Raw genomic sequence first — 26,900 nt, forward strand, 5'->3', positions numbered from 1 at the left:
CGGAGTGTCCTATGATAGATGATTGGCTAAAGAAGCAGTGGTACATATATACAATGGAATATTATTCAGCCATAAGAAGAGATGAAATACTGCTATTTGTGACAACATGGATGGACCTCGAGATAATCATGCTTAGCTAAATAACCCAGACAGAAAAAGTTGAAAATCACATGATATCTCTTATATGTGGGATATAAACCTAAAAGCAACAAATAAACAGGACAAACAAACAGAGACTCATGGACATGGACTATATAGACTAGTGGTTACCAGAGGGTAGGGAGTGAGGGAGGAGGGAGGAGGTAGATGGGTAAAGGGGGTCGAATATATGGGAGCTGAAGGAAAATGGACTTTGGGTGGTAAACACACAATATACTATAAAGGTGTCAAATTATAATGTACACTTGAAAATTATATAATTTTATTAACCAATGTTACCCCAATAAACAATTTAAAAAAAGCCATTGAATTAGCGGTTGACATTGAAAAACTGAAAGATCTAAAAAAAAAATCAGGATTTCCAGCTTCTCCTGAACTGCCAGAGGCCTGTTCTGTATTTTACCTATGGGAAGCAGAGCTTTGTAGTGCTCACTCCTTTAGCTGAGGTCTGAGTGCTCCACGCCCACCTAACCCCCCAAGTCCTGGAACCTGCCTGACCCTGTAGGCCCCAGCCCTACTCTAAGGAAACAAGCCCCTACTCAAAAAGATTCTAATTTAGGATTATCTCTTTGTTTTACTGTGTAATTAGAGAATTGTCAGATATACAGTAGAATCAACTCAGTGAAGTGTGAATAATCTTAACACACAGGGATGCAGTGGGCATCATTGGGGAAGGGCTGATGGCCAGGGCCTGAGCATTATCCGTAGCTGGTACCTTTCCGCTTGGCTGGGATTTCGAAGTCCACTGTGCTAGGGCTCCACAGAGACATTCTGGCAGGCCTTGCTGATCTCCTTTATCCTTCCCTTGGACCCAGGTTTTCTTTCTGCTTAAAAGTTGCTGTGTATAGTATGTGGATCAAAATGATGAAAAGAGTTCAGATAAATTTATTTCTCTTTCTAGATTTAGTTCTTTGAGAGTGACTCATCATTGTATTCCCCAAAGTGTCTTACACCAAGTAGATGCTTGGTAAGTACATTTGATTGATCTCCAAATTCACCGATTAATGTTGATAGCTCTAGGAGCCTGAAAGAATAAGCAAGTCTGCACTAACATTTCATGACTCATCTTTAGGTGCTATTATTAGTATTTTCACTATGGAAGCAACGCCTTTTAAATGTATTTGATAAGCAAATTCTCTGGTTTGGATAAGATTTAGCATTATCAAGTCCCTTCTAGGCTCTGAAAATAAAATGGTGAACCAGACACATGCAGTCCTTGCCCTCATGGAACTTGCAGACTAGAGGGTGAAGGGGGTGCAGATAAAAAAAACACATTAACAAATACATGTGATAATTTGATCATGTTAGTGTTACTGTGAAAATAAAATGGGTTGATATGCTACAACAAGTCAGGGTGGGGAGCAGTGCTGTTTAGTGTTCAGAGAAGGCTTCTCTGAGCCACATGAAAAATGAGAAGGAGCCAGCCATGAGAAAATCTTGGGGAAGAGAGCACTTCAGCCAGAGGGAACCACAAGTGCTAAAGGCTCTGAGGAGTGAACTCGATGTATTTAAGGAGCAATAAAAAGCCAATGTGATTGTGATGGAGAGAACGAGGGCAGTAGGGGTTGAAAGAGATGGGTAAGGACCATATTTTGGGGATAAGCAGTTTGAATTTTGTTCAAAGCATGGCAGGAAGCCACCAGAGGGCTTTGAACAAAAGAGTGACAGAATCTGACTTAAGGCTTTTCAAAAAGCGTTTTGACTATTGTGTAGTGTAGACTCTATGGGGGCAAGGATAGAAGAAGAAAGACTAGTTGAGTGGCTGTTGCAGTAATCCAGGTTAGAGATGATGGTGGCTTGGAACTGGGGAGTAGCAGTGAAGAAGGAGATGGATTTGGAATGTGTGGTAAAGGTAGAGTCAAAATGACTTGCTGAAGGATTGAATCTGAGGGGAAGGGAAGAATAACTCCTGGCTTTGAGCTCGAGCACCTGGGTGGAGAGTGGCTCTGTTAGGGAGATGGGAATCACTGGTGACGCCCAAGAGTTCTGTTGCACTTAATAGGTTGAGATACGAATGACACATTCTGTTTGGACACATTGACTGGCAGTTGAACATCAGTGTAAAGGTTGGCTGGAACTTTAGCCTACATAAAAATTAAATGCAAATTAAAATCACTTTAAGTTGCCATTACACACTAGTAAAGGGAGCAGAAATAAAAATGATAATGATCTAAAGTAAGCAGAGCTCCACAGAAATCAGGCATGTTAATACTGTAATGGCATGATAAATTGACTTAATCCTCAGGAGGACAATTTGACAATATTTAATGAGCCATATGAACTTATTCCTACCCTTTGATGTGATAATATATTTTGAAGAAATCATTTTAAAAAAGATTTGGACAAAGATTTTTATAGGGATGCCCTTTCTCATACTAGCGGTATGGAGTAGTAGTGGTACTCTTTTGGAAAGGGTAATTCTCTTTAAAAAAAAAAAGGAAATGCAAATCCCCACGAAGGGAGAATATCCAAATATGTAGTAACTCTATAGAGTTTCTATATAATTCTCTCTCATATAGGATTTCTACAGAGGTTTGTTATAGGCATGAGAAATGAGAAATGCGTTGACTATATCAATATCTGAAATTGTTATTAAATAGGTGCAAAAACCAGATCATGATGGTCTATAACTACAACTGTGTAAATCTCACATGCTGTTTATGCAGAAAACTATAAATGTACAGGTTTTTTTTAACCATTTCATCCACTTTTGACTCTATACCTCTTTCTTTCTGGCAGTGATTCCTGGTCAGGATACCACGACACAGTGGTCCACCATGAAGAGTTCACCTGAGTTGTGGCTACTCCAATCTTTCCTCCTTTAAACACTTATTCACCATAAGGTATTGAGTAATAGCCTATTCTGCAGGACTTGTATTCAAATAAGTATACCTTGGGATTTTAAAACTGTTGGGAAATACTACTGCTCTCAGAAACTGCTGAGTAGTGCCAAACACAGTCCCATGTAAAGGCTGCTTTTTCCCTGTAGGTGGCGACTCATGGGCAGGAAATTTTTTGGTAATTTTCAGATTGTGAAGATAAAATAGAGCAGTAAAACATTGGCAACTTTATTTCCCACAAATAATGCTCTGTTCAGTGAGTGAGGCAAAAGCCTAAGATACTCAGCCACATTCATTTACATCAGATAGCTTTTTTTTTTAAATGTGAAGAAGAGAAAGCAATGAGTCTACTTTAGTAGCATTACAATGAATTAATCCAAGGTATAAGGCAGTATTCCTGGTTGGAAGTATCTGGAGAGATGTGTTCTATAACAAAAATGTTCTTGGTGCTAAAGAAAGGGTAAAGGACCAAAAGCTGGTCAGATAGGTCTGCGACTGACCTATGCATATTTTTAAAAAATTGCCCCCTCCTTTGCCATCATGGAATGACTCCCATACTCACTGACAGAGTTATGTAAATGCACTTGCATAAAAAGGCCTAACACATACCTTTCTTTAGGTTGATTTATTTTTTATTTTTATTTTTTATTAGCCTTAGAAACACTTTCCTTTATCACATAAAGGAAACATTAGTATGATTTTTTAAAATAAAGATGTGAAAACAGGAAATTAAGTTGCCCAAAGAGATGAATTAACATGAATCTGGTTTTCTTCATTTCAGGATCAAAATTTCCCATACTAAACTCTACCTTAGAGCAGGTTTACGTTTAGCAGTGGTAGAAGAGATTCTCTCTCAGTAGGACACTCATATTTCCTGGTCACAAATTTATCATGGCTGAATGAATGAAGGTCCCCAAAAGTCCCTTCCTTTCTGTCCTCAAAGCCTTTAGTGCCCCCATAAGCCCTAAATGACCATCCTAATTTGGGAATTTAGTCATTTGGTGGGTCCTATGTTGGCTATATTGCTATTATTGAAACACTGAGGGCCGCTCATTTTAATGATGTGATTTAAAATCTTTTTTTAAAGATCAGAGCATATGATCAGCCACAGTTTTAAAATCGTTGCTCAGGTTAATGATGTGCCAAAACACATGAATGTTCATCTACAATCTCTTGAATGAAGAGCTGGAAAATACTTCTATTTGGTCAAGAGTTACTGGGAGTCTGTACTAGCCAGGAAATTGGCAATTGGCTAGGCTGATTTGATTCAAATACATTTTGCTGCCCCTCTGACTAGAAATATGTTGATATAATTTTATATCTTAAATGCTTCTAAAATTACTAACTTTAAGGTTCAAAAGCCTGGAGAAAAAAGAAAGGCAGCAAAGAACTACTTTGAAAGATGATTTTGAGTTGTGCAGGTGTTCCAGTTTTTTCACCAGTTTTAAAAAAGTGCTTCATTCAAATGTCCTTGCTAGCACTCTGACAGCAAATAGTTGAGAGTGAGAAAAAGTGAGAGAGAATGAATGATGGATACCTTGCTAACAAGTCAAGTGCTTTTAAAGTTTTAAAGTACATTTCTGATCTAAAAAACCAGAGATATAGCAGGAATCTCTCTAGTATCTTCTGAAGTGAAAGAAGGTATTGAAATAAGTTTGGATGAAGACCCTACAGAATGTATTGAATTTTCACTGCAGGTTAAAACAACCATTTTAGGCTTGTGAGAACATCTCAAGATGTTTCCTTTTCTCCCTTCTCTTATTCTACTGTTATTCAGTCAACTTTGCTACTAGGTATAAAGGCAAGGAAAACGAGGCAGTCAGATCACTAGGGAAAGCAGCCATATTCTCTGAATCTGCTGGAAATTTTCTGGCACGAGGAGGATGCTGAGTGAAATGCTTTGGTAAAGCTATATACATGTGATACTGCTGGAATGAACACTGTGTAAACATTATGGAATAACTACAATTTTTTTAAGGTTAGATGAGCTCTCATCTGCCACTACAAAGGTATTAAAGAATAAATGATTTCAATAGTGTTGCTTTTAATCAGGTGAGAAGAAAGATGTGTGTACGTGGTAGCGGGGATTGGCAAGGTCATAGTGGAACATAAAAGAACATAGGAATAGTTAAAAACTTTACTAAAATTTAACTTTTAGATAATTTAGGGAGGCCATAACTGTGGCATTCCTTACCATCAGGGCTTGGTTTATACTAGGCTTTTAAACCTTTGTTGACAACAATAAAGGACTCTATGCATATAACAATGATTAGTGAAAATGATGGGACAATTCTTAATGAATTCTACCATTGCCATCAACCGAAGCACAGACATATTAAAAGGGAATTTAGAGGGCAAATTAGGTTGTACTAAAGAATCAATTTTAAGTCATAGACTAATAACTTGATCTCAGTGATCCTACCTGTTTTGCGAGATACATTTTAATTAATATATGTAAAGTACATAAAATACATAACTATATCCAGTAAAATATATCTAATTTAAAATGGATTACTTACAAATATATCTAAGTTAAAATAGATTATTTAAAAATATATCTAATTTAACTCCTTATCCAATGTATTATAAGCGAGTATTTTCTCCCATTCAGTCAGTTGTCTTTTTGGTTTGTTGATGGTTTCCTTTACTGTGATGTAGTCCCATTTGTTTATTTTTTTCTTTTCTTTCCCTTGCCCGAGAAGATATATCCAAAAAGAAATTACTAGTAGTGGGTGGCTCCATAGTGTAGTGGTTAGCATGTCTGCTTTACACGCAGAAGGCCTTGGGTTCATGCCCCAGGTGGAGCCACGGACCATACCCTGGGTCAGGGGTGGAAGTGGCCGGGGTGCGATTAAAGAGGAAAAAGAAATTACTAGTAGTAATATCAGAGAGTTCACTGCCTGCCTATGTTTTCTTCTAGAAGTTTTATGGTTTCAGGTCTTACATTTAAGTCTTTAATCTAATTTAAATTAGATTATTTAAATGTGTTTAAATTAGTTTAAAAACAGGGATTGTATGAGGAGCGGTGCACAAACCATTTTAGACCTATTCTCAAGAACAAAGTGGGGCCTTATGCAGCTTTAACTAGATTCAAGGATTGGCACATCGAAGCTCAGGGTAGAGAAAGTATCCTGATTTAGAAAAGCACCTGTTAAAGAAGAGTATTGGACGTAACTGAGTATTTTCCCAAAATGTCTGTTTTGTTTTTACTATAAGATAAATTAGCTATGACTTAAGCATTGTGCAGTCAGATCAGTGGTTGCTGGGGGCAAGGGAAGGATTACCAGGGGGCATGAGGAAAACTTTTTGGGATGGTGGACATTTTCACTATCTTGACTGTGGTGGTAGTTTCATAAGTATGTATACATATGTCAAAATTCATCAAAATGAAAACTTGATACATGTGCACCTTATTATGTTATGAAACATGTAGTTTATAGTATGCCAATTATGTTTCAGTAAAGCAGTTTTAAAAAATAACTTCTGCAGCCCATGATGTAGCTACTATTGAATTGGCCAACTGCTTCTTCATTACTTAAAGTCCTGATCTAATCTCCCAGGCTTCAATCATTACTCACGCAAACTTTGGTTATGGGTTCAGATGCTTATCAGCATTTATAGCGATGGAAGATAGAGGGAGTATCTCTGATGGGAGGAGGGAATTGCTGTTGTATTGATTAAGTCAGCAAAAACCACTTTGCAAAAAAATTATAGCTCAATTTATGAACTTTATTCCTACGTATACTTTTGACAAAAATGTATCTAAAATGACACTGCAGTAAGCAGCTTTGAACATGTTTTTTTCTTATATTAAATTATTTTTCTAAGATAAGTTTCTAGAGCAGGTTACATGGTCAAAGTGAATAAGAATTTTTATGATTCTTGCTTTGTTTTGCTAAATTATTCTAGAAAAAGATGTAACTAATTTAAATTACCTCTAGTAAGATATGAAGGTGCCTATTTTTTCTTTCTTCCCCAAACTCTCCTAGGAATGAGTTTTTATAATTTTTATTTATTTGTGTGAAAACTATCAAGTGGAATTGTATATCTTGAAACCAATTAAAATTTAGAAGTTTGTATCATCAGTTAGTGATTTAAGCAACAACCATTTATTAGTTTTCACAAATCTGTAAGTTTACAGGACTGTCCTGCTGATCTGTAAGAGCTCCAGCTTATCTTGGCTGGGCTTCTTCATGTGCCAGTGGTGAGTTGGTGGGTTGGCTGGGGATTGGCTGGTCTAGGAGAGCCATCTGTCACAAGTGGGCTCTTCTTCATGTGGCCCCTCACCTTCCAACAGCCTAGCCCAGGTTTGTCCTCGTGGCATGGCAGGATTCCAGGAGAGTAAGGATCCACTTGACACCTGGGCTTAGGTCTGGCATGTGGTCACTTCTGTCACATTCTATTGGCCAAAACAAAAACCCAACCACCCAGCTCAAATTAAAGGGCTGGGAAAAAATAGACTCTATCTCTTGATAACGATAGCTCAAAGTCACATTACCAAGGCTGTAGATACAGGGAGGGTTAGAAAAATCAAGATCATTTCAGCAACCATTATACCACAACATTGAAATAACTGTTGTCTTTCAAGTTGCCATCTTTCAAAGCCCTGTACCCATTCTGACAATGTACTCACTAATTAAAGAAAATTAATTAGAGCCTTCCTTGGAAGCTCTTTCTAAGGGAGGTTACGAGCCCATTAAGAAATTTGTTCTTTGTAGTCACAAATTTTATCCAACAGTCTTGATTCTAGATAATTTTTAATGACTTCTAAATATTAAATCCATGATAAAAGAATTTTGAAATTGACCTCCATCAAGGCTATTTAAAAGAGTGTAATGCAAACTTTGAAATCAATCCAAAGAAGCATTCTAAAATGTTTAAAACAAAGGCAGTATCACTGGAATAATGGAGAATATGACAAACCTGATTAATTTGAAGTGATTAAGTATTTCGTGTGTACTTTTTCTAGAATTTTTTTTTAAAAAAACATTACTTTAAAGTGGGTTGTATAAATAAATACCTATTGATTAGAGATAAATTTTGGAGTTTGATATATCTTAATTGAATTTCAAATTAATTTTTCTCCTAAAGGAACTTAGTGCTGACTCTTGCTTCTGTTGGAGCAAACTTAATGGATTTTTTTCTCTACTTTGCTATTTAGATGACATTTTTGGAAAAAGAGAACATGTTTATGCTCATATTGTCTCAGTTCATTATTGCTATCATAAAGATTTCTAGAATCTAATATCTTAGATAGTGCTTTTGGTGGCTTTTTAAAAAAACAGTTTATATAAACTTTGTCTCCTAAAGGGGGTTGACTTAGATTGTCCTTCAGGGACAGTTATTAAAGAAATATGTACCTGTAATGTTAACCAAGATTTAGTAGTAAATTTTATGTTAGTATTTCCATCATCTGACCATATATTTTTGAGTCTAAATCTCAATGTTGACATTAATGAGAATCTCAGGTCATGTAGATTTTGAATATATTCGCTTTTAGGAAACAAAACAAAACAAAACAAAAACCTCTTATTGGGAAGTCCTACTTCAAGTCAGCAAATAGGAGCAGAAATCTCTAATTTCTAGTATTTGTGGGACAGCTTAAAAGAGTTTATTAAAATGAAATGCCAGCAAACACTCATGTTTACGGGTTTTTCTAGTCCCAAAGTAGAGAACAAATTCATTTTGTCCCTTTTAGAAGAGATGGTCTGCTTTTCAGTTGAACTCGGAGTTCAATTTAGTTAGTTAATAAACTGGAAGAATAAAAGTACATATGTCCATGTCAGATTTAGAAACCAACCTGAACAAAGGATGCTAAATTGGATACATGGGTTAGAACTATCAGTTGGGTGCATGTCCACGAATGTACTACATGTATTTTACCCTCGCCCTGCTTCTGTGCCACCTCAGCAAGTTTATATGGGACTTGACTTTTGAGATTAATTATATAATAGATTGGAGATTTGGAATCTTGGAGTCTCAGTGTATGGGCAACTTGTTTAATTTTTCTAAATCCATCTGAATTTCTCCATCAGTAAAACAGGCATGAAAATACCTACTCACAGGTTGCTTCACGAATCAAATGAGATAAAGTAGTATAAATAATAGTTATAGCTTATGTTTATCGAGAAATTCCTATGTGCCAGGTGCTATTCTAAGGATTTCACATGTACCTGCTCATTTCATCTTCCCTGAAATTCTATTATTTCTATTTTACTGTTAAGGAAACAGACACAGTATATGTAAACTCTTTGAAACCTTTCGAAAACTCTTTAACAAACTATAGAAATTATCCTTGAAAATATTTGGTGATGGAAGGAAATCTAACCTTAGGTTGTGAACACACAATGCAATAGACATATGACATATTGTTGAATTGCACACTTGAAACTTATTAGATTTTATTAACCAATGTAGCCCCAATAATTTAAATTAAAAAAATAAAATAAAACACGTTAAACAGATGTAAGCTATTGTCTTAATTCTATCTAAAGTATATTTCCCCCTCTCAATTTGATCGAAGTCCAGCAAATGCTAGCACCTTCAAAATCCAAATCTGTGTTTTGCTCTTTTTGTATGAAAATGTTCCCTTTTGTCCTCCAAGGTTTCCTGAGGCTACGATGACGGTCACAGTGGTATATGATAACTCTGAGGCAACAGAGCTCTGTGCAGCTCAGCATCTTTACCTCAAGCCCATAGCAAAATTGATGATCAGTGTATTGCTCCCAGAGAGTATAGAACCTTTGAGGCCTTTTTCGAACTGGGAAGTTCTTGATCAGCTGAAAAGCCTGATTTGTCCTGATCAGTTCACCACAGTTCGCCTCTCCAAGAGTACAAAGGACTTCATCCAATTTGAGGGGGAGGCTGAAACGCGGAATTTGATTCAGATCCTGAAGGCAAAATTACATGGGAAGATCATCAAGCTAAATGGTTTGAAAACAGACTTAAAAGTAGTGGCTACAGATGCCCAGGGAGAGTGGGAGCACTTCCCCAAGGATGCCCCATTTAGTGATGGGGCTGATGCGCAGGACCATGATAAGAACCTGGATTCTATATATTTTGAAGGCTTGCCCTGCAAGTGGTTTGCACCTAAAGGTTCCAGCGGAGAGAAGCCATGTGAAGAGATCCTTCGGGTGGTATTTGAAAGTTTTGGGAAGATCAAGAATGTGGATATCCCTATGCTTGACCCCTACAGAGAGGCGATGACTGGTGGGAGCTTTGGGGGTTTTAGCTTCGGCTTGCAGACCTTCGAGGCCTTTGTACAGTACCAGGAGTCAACTGACTTCATAAAAGCCATGGAGTCCCTTCGAGGGATGAAGCTGATGCTTAAAGGTGATGATGGGAAAGCTCTGGCATGTAACATTAAGGTAAGAAGTAGCCAGAGTTTCTTTTATTTCCCACTGTTCAGGTGGTCGGTCCTAAGTAAAAGCTAGAAGGAAGCATCTAGAATAAATTTCCGTAGATCTCACTAGGCTCCGATCAACAACTAATGTGAAGATTTGAGTTGTCATTAGTAAATGGACGTTTAAGAAGAAAAATAATCCTGAATTGAACATTCTTCTGATATCAGGCATTCTGCCAGTTGCAGTTTTAAAGTGATGGTTGTTATGATCTGGGGCTCTGCCCCAACTTGAGGGTGTTAAAGGATGTTTCATGGCCCTTATGGAAGTATCTCATGTGCTTATTCTACTTGACAAGTTGTCGAGAGAGAGGAATACGTGCAGTTTGAAATCCTAAGTAGAACAGTTTACTGCCTCTTTATTATTGGGATCACAACTTATATTTTCAGGATGTCTATCAATTAAATTGCTAAACTATAATCACAAGAAACTTTGATTCTTTCCTTTCAAAATTGGCCTGTCTATCCAATCATGTCACTTCATTGATATCTGAATGCTTAGTCATCTCCTTCTTGAAGTCTTAATCCAGCAGAAGAAAAGATACTGCTAAACTCTCCTTTTTCTCTAAATCAGTCTTTAGCATAAATTTGGAGTTTCACCCTAAGTAGCTTCCTGTGTACGAGTGTGTATGTTAGGTGTGAAGCTACTTATATTAAAATGTACATTTAAAAAAAAATATGAGCTATTGAGTCAGACAAAAGATATAACAAATACTATAATGACCACCCATATACCGCTTCCTAGCTTGTATAAGCTTCCCGTAAGAGACTATGCCTGTTATGGCATTGTGATGTCACCTATGACTGTAAAGTGAGCTCCTTAAGGTTCTGCCAAAGAAAATTCTCGAGCTCACAGAACTGTGGAAGGTTATTAAGAAGCAGTGGGACAGTATGGGTACTGGGATGCAGAGAGAACGTTTTTAATTCATTTGGTTTTGAATTGCCATGTCCATATTAGTTTTATCTCTCTGGGCTGGAACACAGCTGGCAAACTTTTCTAATGAAAATTTGAATTGTTTGGGGACAGGTTATGTTTGATACAACCAAACACTTCAGTGAAGGAGCTATAAGGAGGAGAAATCAAGAAAGACTAAAATTACAAGAGCTAGAAGAAGAAAGGAAAAAGGAAAAGAAGAGAGAAGAGGAAGAGGCCAAAAGGTAAAGATTCAACTTTAACGAAGAGGTGTTTTACTTTTGATTTATGGATTTACCCTTTTGAGTGAATGGCTAGACTCGAGAGATAACATTGAGGTGGGAAGGGGGTCAGGGATTGGTTCAGATTGGAGAGCTCCATGGAAACCTGCAGCCTTTCAACTGTGCTGTTACAAAACCAAAATGACAAAATGATTGAACACAAGAGACTTTAAAAGAAAGTGTCCTTGACAGGGAGAACAAGTAATGAAAAATAATGAGACTAGCCAGATTAGGCTGTCTAAGAAGAAATGATTTTTAAAAAAGGACTAGGAATTTTTATAGTGAAAATTCTAGCCTACCAAATTAAATTTTTTTTTTTACCAATTTACCTAAAATTTACCAAATTTTACCTAGCCTGCCAATCTAATATATATATATATATATATATATATATATATATATATATATATATATATATACACACACACACACACACACATAAAATCTTTTTTAGGTCTAGGAAAGGTTTTCTTCCATAGACTGGTCAATATTTAAACTAACCTATAGGCACGAAGGCATAGATTTGTTGGGACTATTTTTCTCATTGGCCTAAGTTATTTTTATGAATTTAAGGAGTGCCCATGTTTATTTCTTTAAGCTTATCATTGTTTACCAATTTAGAAGCTTGAGACTGGAGAGGGCTATTGGACTGTCAAAGGTTTTTCAAGAAGGCACAAATATGTTAGAACTACAGGGCTCTAAAAGCCAGTTTTACCTCCTGGCCCCTCCCCTTGCATGTTTATTCTTCCAGTCTTTCATGTAAATTATAGCCATTTGAAAAGGAGATAAAGAGTACGCTCCCGTGTGCTTCTTACTTTTTTGGCCAGCAAGGTAATAGGAGTTTCTTAAGGTCATGTCTGTGAAACTTGGCTAGAAGTTGAGCTCAGTCAATGTAACTGTCCCCGCCCCCAAATTTCTAGACCGAACATGCAGTTTAGATAATCCTCCAGCTTTTGGCTATGCCCTCACTCAGGTAATTATCCTTTTTTCCCCTTCTGCATGTTTCCATAAGGGCCTAACCAAAGTTTAAATTTTCAGAAAGCAGCAATAAAAAAAAAAAATTCTTCTAAGTTAGTATGTTTTTATGATAGTGTATATTGTGTTAATACGTACCAAGGACCAGTTCCCACCCTTGGGTGCCTTGACTTACCTTTATTTGCCTATGCGAAATCAGCTCATGGAACATTTTGATCTCAAGAAAAATGAAATCATCACTGTAAAAGCTGGCCCAGTAATCCTTGCTTATGATTTGAGAAAGTGGCAGCTAGAGGCCTCTCCTTTGAATTCTGTAGTCTTTTTCTTATGCTCTCTGTATAAGATCTCCTTTGCATGCTTCTAACTGGCAAACTCAATTATGAGTCTTTCAGCTTTGACAGGTGCTTCACAGTGTCTTATCAACAGGGTCTCTTTGTCAGCCTTTGGGGTTAGCAGTGAGAGATTCCTGGAAACCTAAATGACCTGTTGTTTGTCCATGTCACCCCCACCCCACCCTGGGCAGTGGGGAAAGAGTGGGGAGGAGAGAAAATGCCTAATAAATACCTTCTGAAAGGTTGACCTTTAATCATTGTCCAGAAGAAGAAAAGAGGAGGAGAGGAAAGCCCAGGAAAAGAGGAAGAAGGCCAGCGTCAGGAGGAGAGCACTGAAGGAAAGGGACAGTCACCGGCAAAGGAAACGGGACAGAGCCAAAGCTGAGGCACCTCAAGAGCCGGACTCTTCGGAGGAGTTGGAGGAAAGAAAGTTCTTGCTGGCTCAGAGGCAGGTGGAGGCCTTTCGGTTGCTACGGGCGCTCCTCAGGAAAATTGCAGTAAGGCTCTTTCTTATTTGTTTCTTCTTCAATTTTGGTAGGTACTGACCTTTCGGAGACACAACCCTCCCATTTCATAGTCAATATTTAAAACTGACTGCATAGAAGACACATCGCATTCATTAGGGTTTATTTTCAATAGGCCGATCTCTAATAACCCCAGTTGTGGGTTCACAAAAGGGGTACCCAAATTCTCTCAAGGAGTTGTGTCTCTCCCTTGCTGTCTGTGTTGCTAAACTTCAGAACAGTTTTACTGGAGCAGTGTAGCTAGCGTATCTTCTTTTCTAAGTTCCTAATGGATGTAACAGAAAATGCCAGGGGAAAGGAATAGGTGACATGGATGTTAGTTTTGTAGTCTTCCATTAACTTTACTTGTCCATTTATCTGCAACAGGTTTGAATGAGAAGGGAGAGCTTTGAACAGAGAACTTTGTGTAGCAAGCTCCTGTTAGTCTAGTCTTAAAGTATTTGCTGAAGAATTTCTCGCATTGTGGAGCAATTGTTTTGTTTGGAAAGTTCCAATTTTGGAAGGTTTTTTTTTCCCCGCACTTACTGACCTCCTCAAGATAATCAGACTCAGCAGATGTCCGAGAGTAAAGGCCAGAAAGGATCCTGAACTACTCATTTAAAAATCCATATTTAGTGTTTTTTAATATTGTACAAAGAATAAATGACATTTGTATTAGATAGAGTTGATTTAATGTTTATTTGTAGTCTCAGTCTTTTTTTAATTAGCGAGGATAACCAATCAGGATCAGAAAAATATTACAAATCCATTTATAATAAGACTAGCTGGATCTATTTTTAGTTTACCTTAAAGACCACCAAATCTAACTCCTTTTAAAGAATTTATCTCTTTAAATGTGTGTGATGCCTAATTCTTGGCCCCATTGATACCTTATGCTGATTATACAGTCCCCACATTCTAATCGTAGGAAGCGGGTAAGCACTATACCCTGATTTGTGCCAGGTGTCAGTGGGAATATGGTACAAACTCTCCTAGCAGGGTGGGACCGTGGGCAGCACCTTTCACCTGCCCCGTGGTTGTGCAGAGGAGATTGCACCACAGATAAAACAGTAGTCATGACTACATTTTCTACTTGCTGTGTTGCTTCTGACTGAGGGCAGGCAGAGACACCCTTACCTGAAATCCATAGGAAGAAGCTGGCATGAAAAACAGAAATACAGGTTATCTTTTAAGCCAGGTGACTCCTTTGTAGACACACATTTCATCTACCAGTCTTTTCTTATTCTAGGATTTTCTGGGAGGTCTATAGAGCATTTTTTATTCCTCTTCATATCCCCAGTTTGAACAAATAAAAAAAGGGTCATATGCTTCGAAGGTATGTAAACTGCAGTGCCTTCTAACATAAGGATGGGCACAGACCTAATAAAAACTCATATTAGACTGAGGCATTTGATTTTATGCCTTCTGTGTCCCCAGTGCAATATTGTTCCTTATTTGGATCTATCCTAGGCTTTATTAGAAACCTCTTCACAACAATGTCAGAAATCCTAATTTTCTTTGGAATTTTTAATCTGTTTAGTTTTTCATGTGAGATTTTTAACCCTTTTCTTTGAAGGAATCCATGCAGTTTGACCTACAGGAAGTAGCTGTTGCAGGCCCTGAAGCTAATTGTGGTCTGAGGAACACACTGGAAATTCTAAAGAAAGAAGAATTAAATACCCAGTATCTTCAAAATCAGGAGAAAATACCAAAATATCAGGTTGTCAATTCAGACAATAACCAAAGACAAGAAATGAAGAAAAGAACTAGGGCTCACTTAGGCAACTCTTCTTACTACCATCAGAAAAAACAAAAAAGATATTCAACTAGAAATGAGATAAATGAAAAATTATTAACCGGTGGATACAATCACAATTTTCTGTCTGACAAGGAGTCCTTGCAAATTACATTAATTCAAGGTCAATTTCTTGAGAAAGAAGATCACCTCACTTATAATAAATCTAATTCTTCCAGATTATCTGAGAGAGACCGTGGCAGGAAACAGAAGATCTATGAAACAGATGAATTTATTGATTATATATTAAACTATTATTATCAGATTCCAAACAATACCTCTGTCTGCTTAGAACCAAGTCACACAACAAGCACATGTCAGTGGCAGAAGTCTGTCTATGCCAGGGGAGATGGATTTCAAATCCATTTGAAAAAGGATAAGCATCCCTCAACCAGGTCGAAGCAAATGCAAAACCTAGAAAGGAGAGAACAGGCTCAAGAAGATGAGTACGGGACAAAGATTTATACTCAGCGTCCTGCACATAAACCACAAAAGAGAGGAAAAGTGGATTATACCAAAGAATGTACTAAGAAGTTTAAAAATCATTGCAATGACACAGCCAGTGAAGCTGATGATCAGCTGACCACAACTGATGAAAAGAGCTATCTGTTGGAAAAGACCCATGCTTATCAGGTCAATGATTCCATATGTACAGGTGAAAGTCAAGCTTCCTCACCCAACAAGAGGGTAGACTTAGATTTGGAGTTGACAGATTTCTTAGAGGAAATTAGTAGTGATTCTGAATGCTTCAGTGAAACACTTAGTGTAAACCAAGAGGAGGAACAGAAATTTGTGGCCACATATGATCGCTCCCCAGAAAAAGGATCTCTTGATGCTGATGAAATTATCACTTGCAATCAAGAAGTTACATCAAGTCAGCAGACCTTGTATTCAAAGTGGAAACATGAAGGGGAAAAGAAATACTCTAAATACCAGCTTAGGAAACCAAGCAAGAGCTCCAAATATGAACTGAGATGTTCAGGGTTTGAGGGTGAAAATACTTCCATGAGAAACAAGAGCGACAACGAAAAGAGGAAAATACTAGCCTCCAAATACTTCGATGAAGGCTACTACCATGAATCCGGTTGCAGTGACCTATTAGACCACATCACAAGAAAGAGGAGGTTTAGTGATAATATATTTGACCAGAAAGTGAACTATAGGCCCTCTCGTGTGCCAGTAACATCATCAAAATGTACTAATGCTTTCTATTTGGGGTATTTTCCCCAAAGAAGAGAGACTCTGTGGAAGTCAGACTATAACCAGGATGCAAGAAGGTTTAAAAGACATGAAAATTCTACAGATTTCATGTTGACTTCAGATAATTATTATATCAGACGTAATAGTCAAGGGCACATTAACTATGGAAGCTATTCAGGAAACAACTGTACTGGTTCTTTATATCTTCATCTCTGAGATCAGGAACACCCTTATTCACAATGGACAATTTACAAGAACATTTAAAAACAAATTTAACTATGTAGTGACAAGCAAGAGAGCAACATTTACAAGCTTGAGCAAGGTCAAATGAAAAACTTTGCTTCTCTTGCCAAAGTATAAAGCATAAGTCAAAATAACTGCAGGTGTGTTGGCAAGCTTTGGAAATACAAAATATCCAGTTTCTAAAGCTTGGTAAAACAATGTGCTTGCAAAACTTCCTGATCCAAGAACAGATGTTTCTATAGTTCAACTGCAACTTTAATTTGGAGCCAGCAAAGGAGCAAATTAACATTGACAGGTGTTGAGATAGCTCTCTTTGGCCCTTTAGCTCTCATTTAGTATCATTTATCTTCAAAGAAGACAACAGTGAATGAATAAGGATCTTTTTACATGTTCTTTGATTTGGTCAGAACAGCATGTACAACAAACTTTCCTGACTTTCATCTAGAAATAACTATAGCTAAAAGAAGAGAGACAACAGCTAGAATATATAATAGACTTCTTCATCACATTTGAGGGTTTCATAAGCACCCATCAGAAGGAAATTAATCTTATTTATGTGTTCATAGTACTCAAAGAGTTGTCCTTTTAGAAACAGTCTTGAAAGAAGAAAATCTAAAAGGGGCTCAGATTGTCCTTTGAGACTTATATGGACTGTGGACCATTAGCAGAGTTATTTTCGAAGAACCCCATGTCATTCCAGCCTAGAAAAGCAACAGGATTGAAGTGATGCAACCAGTGGGATCTGCAAAAGGAAATCTTGAAAGAACCTGGGCTACCAATAATGGCACTTGGGAAGAGAGAACATGACAGTATTCCATTCAGGTTATGTAATCCTTTCACTCAGGGTTTGGTGACATCAGGTTTTGAAAAGCCACTAAATATCCCCAAACTGACTTTTATTAAACAGTAACAAGTGCCTCCTCAATCCTCAATAATGCTATGGAGTTAGGAAGAGTCAAGGGCGACACTCATAGTTTTCTAGTTAGGGAAAGTCGTATGTATGCAGGATTTGTAAACGCTTGACAAAAGCAACTTATCTTTTTACCTACTGGTTTTGGACTTCTTGAATATGTTTTTAAATTGAGATATTTTATAGATTTGTAAAGACATCTTAATGCAATACATCTTCCGCTGAAAGCTTGGCTCATTCATTCTGCTTTATATTGGATTTAGGGCCTCAGGGGCAATAGATGACCTTTTTTCCCCCAGAAAGCTATACCTGACTTGGCAATTGAAGACATCAATGAGATTAGACTACCTGCAGCAAGAAAAGGTTTTTAATACCCAAGATAGTGGAAGACAACATTTTCATATGGCATGATTCATTTCCGATAGAGTCCTAACTTGATAGAAAAGTACCAGCTGGTAGAGCCAAGGTAGGATTGCCATTCAGTGTAGTCGCCCAGAATGACAAGGCACAATGTGTGCTTATAACCAGCCTCTCGAGCAACCTGATATATGAAGGGACTATAAAATCTTATCTAAAGTGAGAGCCACACATTGTTTCATTGATCTCTTCTAATTACACTTAATAGAAGTATGCTAGTACATGCAAAAGTTGAGAAATGAATATAACATAGCAGAATGTTTATTATTGTTAACATAATAACCAACAGATGATTCGTTGGCTCTCTTGTCTTCAGTTCCACTTTCAAGCCAGTGATGACTCTGCCATCAAAACTAGGTTTGGCTTGTCAAATCTGAAAAATCGTTCATGGGGCGAGTGCCTTTTTTCCTTTAGGACTAGCAATTATTATTAATGTTCAAAGTACTGTTGTCCAGAGAGGCCTTTTAAGCAACTAACAGCTTGTATTCATCAGACAACTTTCGGCAACTAGTTGTTATTCTCCTTCAGCGAGACCCTGCCTCCTTGTTTTTTCATATTTCATGCCATTCAAACAAAGAATGTTATGGGTTTGTAATGGGAAGCAGCTATGCTTGTTTTGAAAAAAAAACTCAATTTTTTCCGTCATTTGATAATTTTTTGTGTGGAGATTTTAGGCATGGAAACAATTTGCTGCTCAGTAACCAGACATAAAAAATAAATTGCCGAAAACAGCATGTGATTTTTGTGTGTGTGTGTAATAGAACTGGTGCTAAGTCACAGCTATCTATATATTTTTTCTTTTTGTTGTTGTTGTTTGGTAACTGAATACCATTGTAGAAGAAAGCCAACCTAGAAGAAAGTAAAAATGCTGGTTTTATGTTTACTTTCTATACCACAATGGATTTTTATGTCTTGTGGTAACACATTCTAGATTTGAGTAAACCTTTTTTTGTGTGTAGGACTTAAAGGAGGAAGTGAACAATTTATCCTGTACTGTTCAACTGAATGGCTTAATAAGGAATAAAATAGAACTGAAAGTATTGTCATCACTTTCTATTAATGAACATTGTTTTCTGTTTTGCTGTTATTTAAGTGGGGCAAAACTATTTTTTCATCTTTATTCTACGTGCTATTATCTAAGGGCCTGAACTTTAAACTTTGTCTTTTTAAATAGGTGTTTTCATCTTTTTCCTTGTATGTGCTTCTGATTGTGTTTTTAAAAGCTCAAAATTTGTCAACATGCTTTTGTTCAATTTGTTTGAATTTCTCAGGTAGAAAGCCATGTAAACTGGTCGTTTTGAAAATAACCAAATAAATATATTTTTACTTGTTGCAAGACTGTTTTAAAACGCTAACTCAAATGCTGACGATTCCACAATGGCAGGGGGTGGGGGAAGTTTCTACCTGTAGTATGCTGCCTTGCACTAATGTTGCTGATCCTTTTTCTCATTTGCGCTAGAGAAATAATACATATTTAATTTTCAGATAGATTAAAAATAAAGTCATCATAGTGAATAGAGCCTTGGTTATGCAACTTTTCCCTTTATGATGCTAGTTTATGGGAATGGACTGTCGGAAATCAAACCAATTTTTATTTTCATTTTGGATAAATTGAAATTGTGGTATTGGGACTTAGGACTCTCCTCCTTTAAGCCAAGATTTTATCAGTGCTATGGAAAAGTAGCCAGCCGATAAATTCCAGGGAATCTCATCTCATCTCTTCAGTCCTTGGTGGAAGAGTTAAAGTTATACAGTGTCTCAAAACAAGTGTGTGTATGGGATGGGGAGTCTAGTCAGAGAAGCTAGGGGCCTCAGTAATCAGTCTTTGACCATTCACGAGAAATGTACAGAAGCTGCCTCTAAAGTATTATTTATGTAACAAAGGCAGACTGTACCTTAGATTCCAGTCTGGGCACTTGAGAGCTGAAAAGGTCCTTGTTTGGTTCAGAGTTCTTTCTGAAACAGCAAGGGCTATATGGATGCTTTTTCTGGATCTCAAGATTTGCATAGGTTTGACCCTCTGAGGTAAGGTGAATGTGACATTATGTAGAGAAGCCACAGATTGGGAGAGATACTGAAAACACTTAAATGCTGCTCAGGACCCAGAAATACTAGTACTGAAAATAGTGTCTCCGCAGGGCAAGAACAAACTTGTTCACCTGACACCTCCCCCACTGGCCCATGGTGGTTGGAACCCCTCCCACATCTTGAATGGCACCTTTTACGTAAAATGGTTTACAAATATGTGAGCCGGACTTGTTAAATTTTTAGATCAAAGTCCTGCCTTATAGTAATACCCTTTTACATATAATCAACACAGTGTTGATTTAGTTCTGAATAGAGGGAAATCAGGCTATTTGGGTTTGAAGCTTAACCAGGCTCTGGACATTTTCCTCTTGGCATCAGACAAACCTGTTTAACTTTGTAAAAGGAGTAGCCTAATCTTCACAAGCAGACATAACAGGCTTCTTGGCACAAGACAGGCAACTTGAATATTGAATGAAATCTAGTTGAGGAAAAGGGCACATTTAAAATCAACAAAACCAGGCAATATGGTTTAATAACAAAATGTGCAAAGCTGCTCTTTGGTTCAGGGAGTACATCTCGTAAGAAAACTGCCATTAAAAGGGCAGAACAACATTCAGAGTTATCCATGTTCATACAGCTGGCTATGTGCAAATTTGATATCCTCCTCTTGACATGAAGTGAATTAACTTTACTGCTCTAAGGATTCTTGAACACTTTCCTAATCAGATACATTAAAAACAACAACAAAAACTGTCTGCCTTGGCACTTACAGCTTTCTGTAAAATTACCCCTTAATATCCTTGCTGTGTATAGACCTCAAAGGCAGAAGTCTGATTTTGAGTTTAGAGAGTTCTGATTTAAAGAGGCAGAATTTGACATGTCACAAAAAATTAATTCAATTCACATTTTCTTAGCAGGACAGGCTGGCATTTGGTTTGTGGTGTGAGGCCTCTATGAAGTTTTGCCCCTTGTTTGTTTTGGAATACAAAAATAAATCACTCAAAAGTGAAACTCAGTGTTAAGATAAAGTAAAATCATTGAATCTGGTTCTTTAGATTAAGGTTTTAAAAGAATAAGACAACCCAACCACACTATACTGGGTAAAACCATTTTATTAACTGACCAAAGCACTTCATTTTGTTTTCTGATTTGAGGTAAAACCATTAGACACAGTTCACAAGAAAATACAATGAAAATACTATTCAACTACAATCACAAGTTTGAAACCTCACTAGTTGTTCAGATAATACTTTTACAAATTCATACAACTGTACAGTCTACTTAAGCTAAGTTTATTTTTAACCAATAGACCAATATCAAAGACCTAGACACTTAATTACTACTCTTGAGTGGCTATAGTTTTGTGATAACAGAAAACTGTTACCTTATGAATATACTTCAAAAACCACTTGGCTAGTGATGTCTACTGTTTCCTCATTCTTCAGGGGTATGTGTGAAGGCTCTTAGGAGAGCAAACACCTGTTCTACACGCCCCTCATGTTAAATCATGTAAAATAACCATTGCCCCACCATGAACATGGGGATTGGGAAAATAGTCCTACAGTCTTCTTCATGTATTTAGTTTTTTAGGCAAGCCAGCTGATTTTTCCCAAAGCTTTCTTTTGAAGGTTCAGATTGTTTTAATTTTTCACCGTTGTTTTAATTTTTCACTGTAGATTACTGTTAGGGTGTCTGAATATCTGAAGGATGACAACGATGCCATCTAGAAACACCTAATGCATTTCTTCCAGCTCAGCCCAGCTTTGAGATTTCATTTCGTTACTGGACAATTCTCTTTAATCAATACTAAAGCCTTTGAGACACTGCAGATTTGCTTTAGAGGTAGATAAAACAGAAATCATGCAGCTAAGTCAATTGAGAAATAAGGGATTTACTGTCTTTCGAGAACATCATGACTAAAAGTTGATTCTTTGTTCTTGGTGTTTGAAGGACTTTGCACATTTTACATTTTTACCTGTTTGGAGGAAGTCTTACTTGTCTCTCAGGAAAAACAAATTTAAATTCAGCCTGTATTAATAACGATAGAAGAAAAACAGTACTAACATTTGTATTACAGCACTGCAGTTCACTTTCGGGATTGGTGACACACAAACATCATGCATTCTAAGACAGAAATTAATTTTATCAGTATCACTAGTGATGTTAATTTAAAAACTTACAGCAAGTTCAAAACTTTTCTAAATATTGAAATTACCACATTTTAAAGACAGACTGGAATGTTACAAATGATTCTGCAAAATACAAAAATAGATATGCTTCCATTGAATGCTTTAATCATTTTTCCGAGCATTCTCATCTTTTGGTTCTTCCTCATCTGAGTACACGGTGGGCTCCTCCCCCTCCTTCAGCAGTTTGCCCACATGATGATACTTGACTGGAGGTAGAGAAGAAAACACAAATGGTCACTCTCCTGGTTATAGGCAATCACTACCGCATTTCATGTTATTTATTAGAGGCCTACAGTCTACACAATCTGGGCTTCTTAAGGGTTTTGTTTAGAAGACAAACATAAAACAGGTAGTGATGCCTGACAATGAGTGTGCAATGAGTTGTGTTTGTGTGTAAAAAGTGTTTAGAAGAGCAAGGGCTCATGAGTTAGAAGGGCTGCAGAATACTTCAGGGAAGGATATGCTTTGGAAAATGTGCATAAGGATTTGGGGAGGGAGGGATTTCCAGAAAATGAAAACACCACATACAAAAGCATGCAGGTGAGACTGAAGATATATGGGGAACAATAAAGAGACCAAATTGGCAGGAAGAGAGTAAGAGGAAGGTTGGCTAAGCAGTGTGGGGAAATATGAGGGATGTGGAAAGCCAGTCTGAGGACTTTGGACTTATCCTATATAGATGGCAAATGACATTTAAGGTTTATGACAAAGGAATGACATGATGAAATAGTGCTTTGGCAACAATGGTATCGCTGGTGTTGAGGGAAGATTACAATAAGGAGAGAACAGGAACAGGGTGACCAGGAGGCCGGTGGGTAGACTACCATTTGAAGGAACAAGAGCCAGGGGTAAGGGGGTGTTTGTGGGAGTAGAAAGGGAAGAATACGAGATAATTTAAAGGAGCACTGGAAACATGAGTTAATGAAGTGGACTGGAGATTCCACGGACTGAAATGGGAACTCTGGAGAGGGAACCACTCAAGAGGGGACCATGACAGAAGATTTACTACAAGGACTGGAGAAGTTAGTATTGGCAAGAAGCAGGTTCTTGGAATCCTTTGAGAAAGTTCAAATTGTGGGAATTGTAACCACAGAATAAGAAGGTACAGAGAGGAAATGAAGCAGTGGTAAGAAACAATCACTTATCAGGTGGTTGATAGTGCAAGGGAAGAAATGATAATAATCTAGTGGAGAGGATAGCAGGAAATGAAATTTTTCTCCGACATAAGGAAAAAGCTATATGTAGTTAAAGAAGTGGTAAAAGAGGCAGGAGAATGCTGGAGATGTTGGAGAAGACAGATTTAAGAGGATGAACTAGAATGCAAGACTTGGGAAAGGATGGAGTCAGCAAACTACCATCACAACGGCTGTATCACTGTGGCCAAGCTAATGCAGGGTTAATCATCTCAATGTCAGAGGCCAAGGGGACTGGGCCTCCTCTGAGTATGGTAGGAATTAAGAGTACCCAACCTGTCTAACCAGGTAATCAGAGCTGCTCTTGTGAAATAATAGCTAGGAACAATTGGAACTTCCCTATCTGAACATATTATAAAGGTTCCTAGGGTGCTGAGGACTTCTGCAAGACAAATAAAAGCTGGGTGGTGCCTGAGAAACCTGCCTTAAGGGGAATCCAAACCAGCCTAGAGTGTAACTGAAATTTCACAACGGGATTTGGGGTTAGCCTTTAGTTTTGTTTGTGTGTTTGTTTTGTTTTTGGGTGGGTGGGGAGACTTGCACCTTTTACTCTACCCATGAAGGCAAACCCTAACAAATAGCTTTTTAAGTTATAAATTACAATTAATTGGTTTCATTTAGAAGAATCTATTGTTACAAAGGCATCTTGAGGATGTAAAAAATGAGGGGACTACATTAGAAAGCTGAATTATGTTTTCCAAGTAAAAAGACTTGCCTCTAGACTTGAACATTATATTTAGTCTGCTTGGGCTCCAAATTCTAAAAGTAGAGCCATATCTGCCTAATTATTAACCCAGAACTCTCTCTCTGAAGTCAGCATTCATTTCAAAGAAATTGGTCGGATTTAGCCAAAAGAGCCAGTAATATTTAACTGATTATAGGGAACAGCAAATAGAAAACTACATTTTACATGAAAAATCTTCAAATAAATCATCATGGTCTTTACTGTTCAAAGTAGGGCAAGATTATTATTCAAATTCTTAGCAATGAAATGTTGCTAAAGGGATAATTAAACACTTAGGTTTGACAAAAGCCAATTCCTCAGTGCTGAAAATTTAGACTTAACTTCATCGCCCCTCGCCCCCCCAGCGCCCCCCCGCCCCCACCAAGACCCTCCCAATACATAGCAGAAGCCAGGAAAGAAGTGTCTCCCTTTTTCCTTTTCTTTAAAAAAATGCAGACACCATTGTTGCTGGGCAGATTATCCGTATCATTCGTAGATGAGGCCTATAGTTAGGCTCAATTAGATTCAAAGAGAAACTGTTTGGTAGAATACAAGTTTCCCAGTCTTCAACAGAAATGTGGGATGCTTTTAAACAGCAAGTTCTACAAGTGAGGGCTTATGAAAATCCTTTTCTGTAGCTAAGATGGCTGCTCTCTTTTCCCCCCATACCAAGCATCAAATCCTAGTGTGGAATTTATGCAAACCTCTCAAACCCTAGTTTTCATAGAGAACGAGCTAAAAATTAGTATGCAATGATAGCAAGTGACTCAGCACTGCTGCAATTACTTCAAGCCACGAATTTGATCTGTCCAAGATTCAGGATCCTATCAAAGTGCTCCTAAGCTTCAGGCTGTTTAGCAATAACTATTGGACTGCCATGAATCCCATTACTGGTTGAAATTTGATCCAGGCACAAATAAAAAAAAAAATGCTTACAAGTGAACTGAGAGTCCCAGTCACTCAGGGTCTCCTGCTGGGCAGGAGTGAGGTCAGAAAGGTCATCGTATTCATCCTTCAGAGCTTCCTTATCCAGGCAAAATGTGGCGAGGCCCCGGGATGCATCTCTTCCGGCAAAGACCCCATATGGCCCCTCTTTAAAAACAAAACAAAACAAAACCAAAGACCAATTCTTCATCAGACTGTCAAGTTTGCTGTAGTTCATTCATAGAAAATGGCTTCCTTACCCATCAACACAGAAAGTAGTTTTAGGATACCCAATTCCATTTGGAAACCATAAGTGTTAATACTCTAATCATTATGTAGTGGATACTAGACCTATTATTGACCTTTTAAAAAACGAAATCAAATTGTTATACATTATCATCCATTTCCAGTGATTTTCAAATGTCTAATTACAAGGCCATAAATCTTGTGAGAGGAGGTGGTGGTAGGGACCGATGCAAGATAAAATGAGTCCACAGGTCAGAATTCAGCTTTAGGACATTGAACCCAAAGCCTGGCTGTTCTGGGCACGTGGGCTACACCAGTGAAAGATGGTTTCATAAGGTAATAAACACTAAGATTTTAGTAAATGAGGACATTTCCAGTGTATTCCGATGTGTTTTAATGAGTTGAAAGTATTTCATAGATATCTTTGGTTATGATTGTATTAAACAGTAACATGTGGCATCTGCAGGAGAAATCATTTTCTAAGAGTTATCAGTGGTTCAGAAATCTATCCACATGTTACATAATCTTCACTGTCAATAAAGAGTAGAGATCAGCTCTGTTACTTTTTAGTGGGCTTGAAGAGAAAGAAGACTGAAAATCCTAAAACTTTCATGGAAAATAAAGTCTGAATCAATACCCCAATATAATTATATAAAACATTAGAATGCTATTATATATTACACTGAACTTTTGTCTAAGAGAGCAGTGAATCATTCTGTAGGTACTTAAAGTAGATGTTTAAACTTATTTAAATATTGCACAAATAAATGAAAATCCAGTGTACTTTAACGTGTTTTTCCAAAGGTTGATTGAGTAGCAACCCTGACATTAAAAAGTTTGTAGGTAACCACTATGCCAGAGTACAAGAATGGGTCAAGATTCAATATGGTCTAGTCACCTGCAACCTCAATCCACCAGGATTTTTTTTTTTTTATAAATTAGACGAAATTTATAATCTTTTAAATGCGAATAAGATTCCAAAGAAAAATGATTATTGTTAATCATCATTACATGCTACTATTTCCATTAGAGAAGGTAAAAAAAATGAAAACTTCACATAGTTTTCACAAACGTAGACCTCGAATGGAAGTGGTAGCATCTAGCACCTGAAAAGAGACCCAATTGTATTGGCTTGGACCTCACCATTTCAGATATGGTTACAAAATACTTAAACAGTCTAAGGGGAGCTTTAAAAGACTTTGGAGAAAATGAATATTTACTAGAATGTAAGCTCCATGAACAGTGATGCTTGTTTTGTTATTGTTCACTGCCATAGTCCCAGAACCTACAAAAGTGCCAAGCATAGGTAGAATAGGTGCTCAAATGAATAATTCTTTTGTTTTTAAGGATTATTTGTTTTATTTGTTTGTAGTAACAAAGGATATCTAGATAGATTATTAAGCAAAAAAAGCAAGTTTTTACATATGTGTATGAATCATTTTTTAAATTAAATTTATTGGGGTGACATTGGCTAATAAAATTATATAGGTTTCAAGTGTACAATTCTATAGGACATCATCTGTATATTGTGTTGTGTTCACCACCTAAAGTCAAGTCCCCTTCTGTCACCATACATTTGACCCCCTTGACCCTTTTCTACCTACCCCCCCCACCCCTACCTCTCTTTCT

General features: G+C 37.4%; 2 protein-coding genes across 2 annotated transcripts in view; one reads left to right on the forward strand and one right to left on the reverse strand.

Annotated features, from left to right (window-relative positions):
* KIAA1210 (KIAA1210 ortholog) overlaps window positions 1-26,900 on the forward strand; it is a 332,344-nt gene that overhangs the window by 123,391 nt on the left and 182,053 nt on the right. The window lies entirely within an intron of this gene.
* The window catches only part of PGRMC1 (progesterone receptor membrane component 1), an 8,236-nt gene continuing 2,425 nt past the window's right edge, over window positions 21,090-26,900 (reverse strand). Inside the window, exons 2-3 of the mRNA XM_039842490.1 lie at window positions 25,038-25,193; window positions 21,090-22,390 (exon numbers count right to left, since the gene is read on the reverse strand). Of these exons, the coding sequence (XP_039698424.1) occupies window positions 22,287-22,390; window positions 25,038-25,193 (260 nt within the window). The 3' untranslated portion in view covers window positions 21,090-22,286. The remainder of the gene's footprint in view (window positions 22,391-25,037; window positions 25,194-26,900) is intronic.

This window comes from Pteropus medius, unplaced genomic scaffold (assembly GCF_902729225.1).
Source record: "Pteropus medius unplaced genomic scaffold, Ma_sr-lr_union100, whole genome shotgun sequence".
In the NCBI taxonomy this organism is placed as follows: Eukaryota; Metazoa; Chordata; class Mammalia; order Chiroptera; family Pteropodidae; genus Pteropus; species Pteropus medius.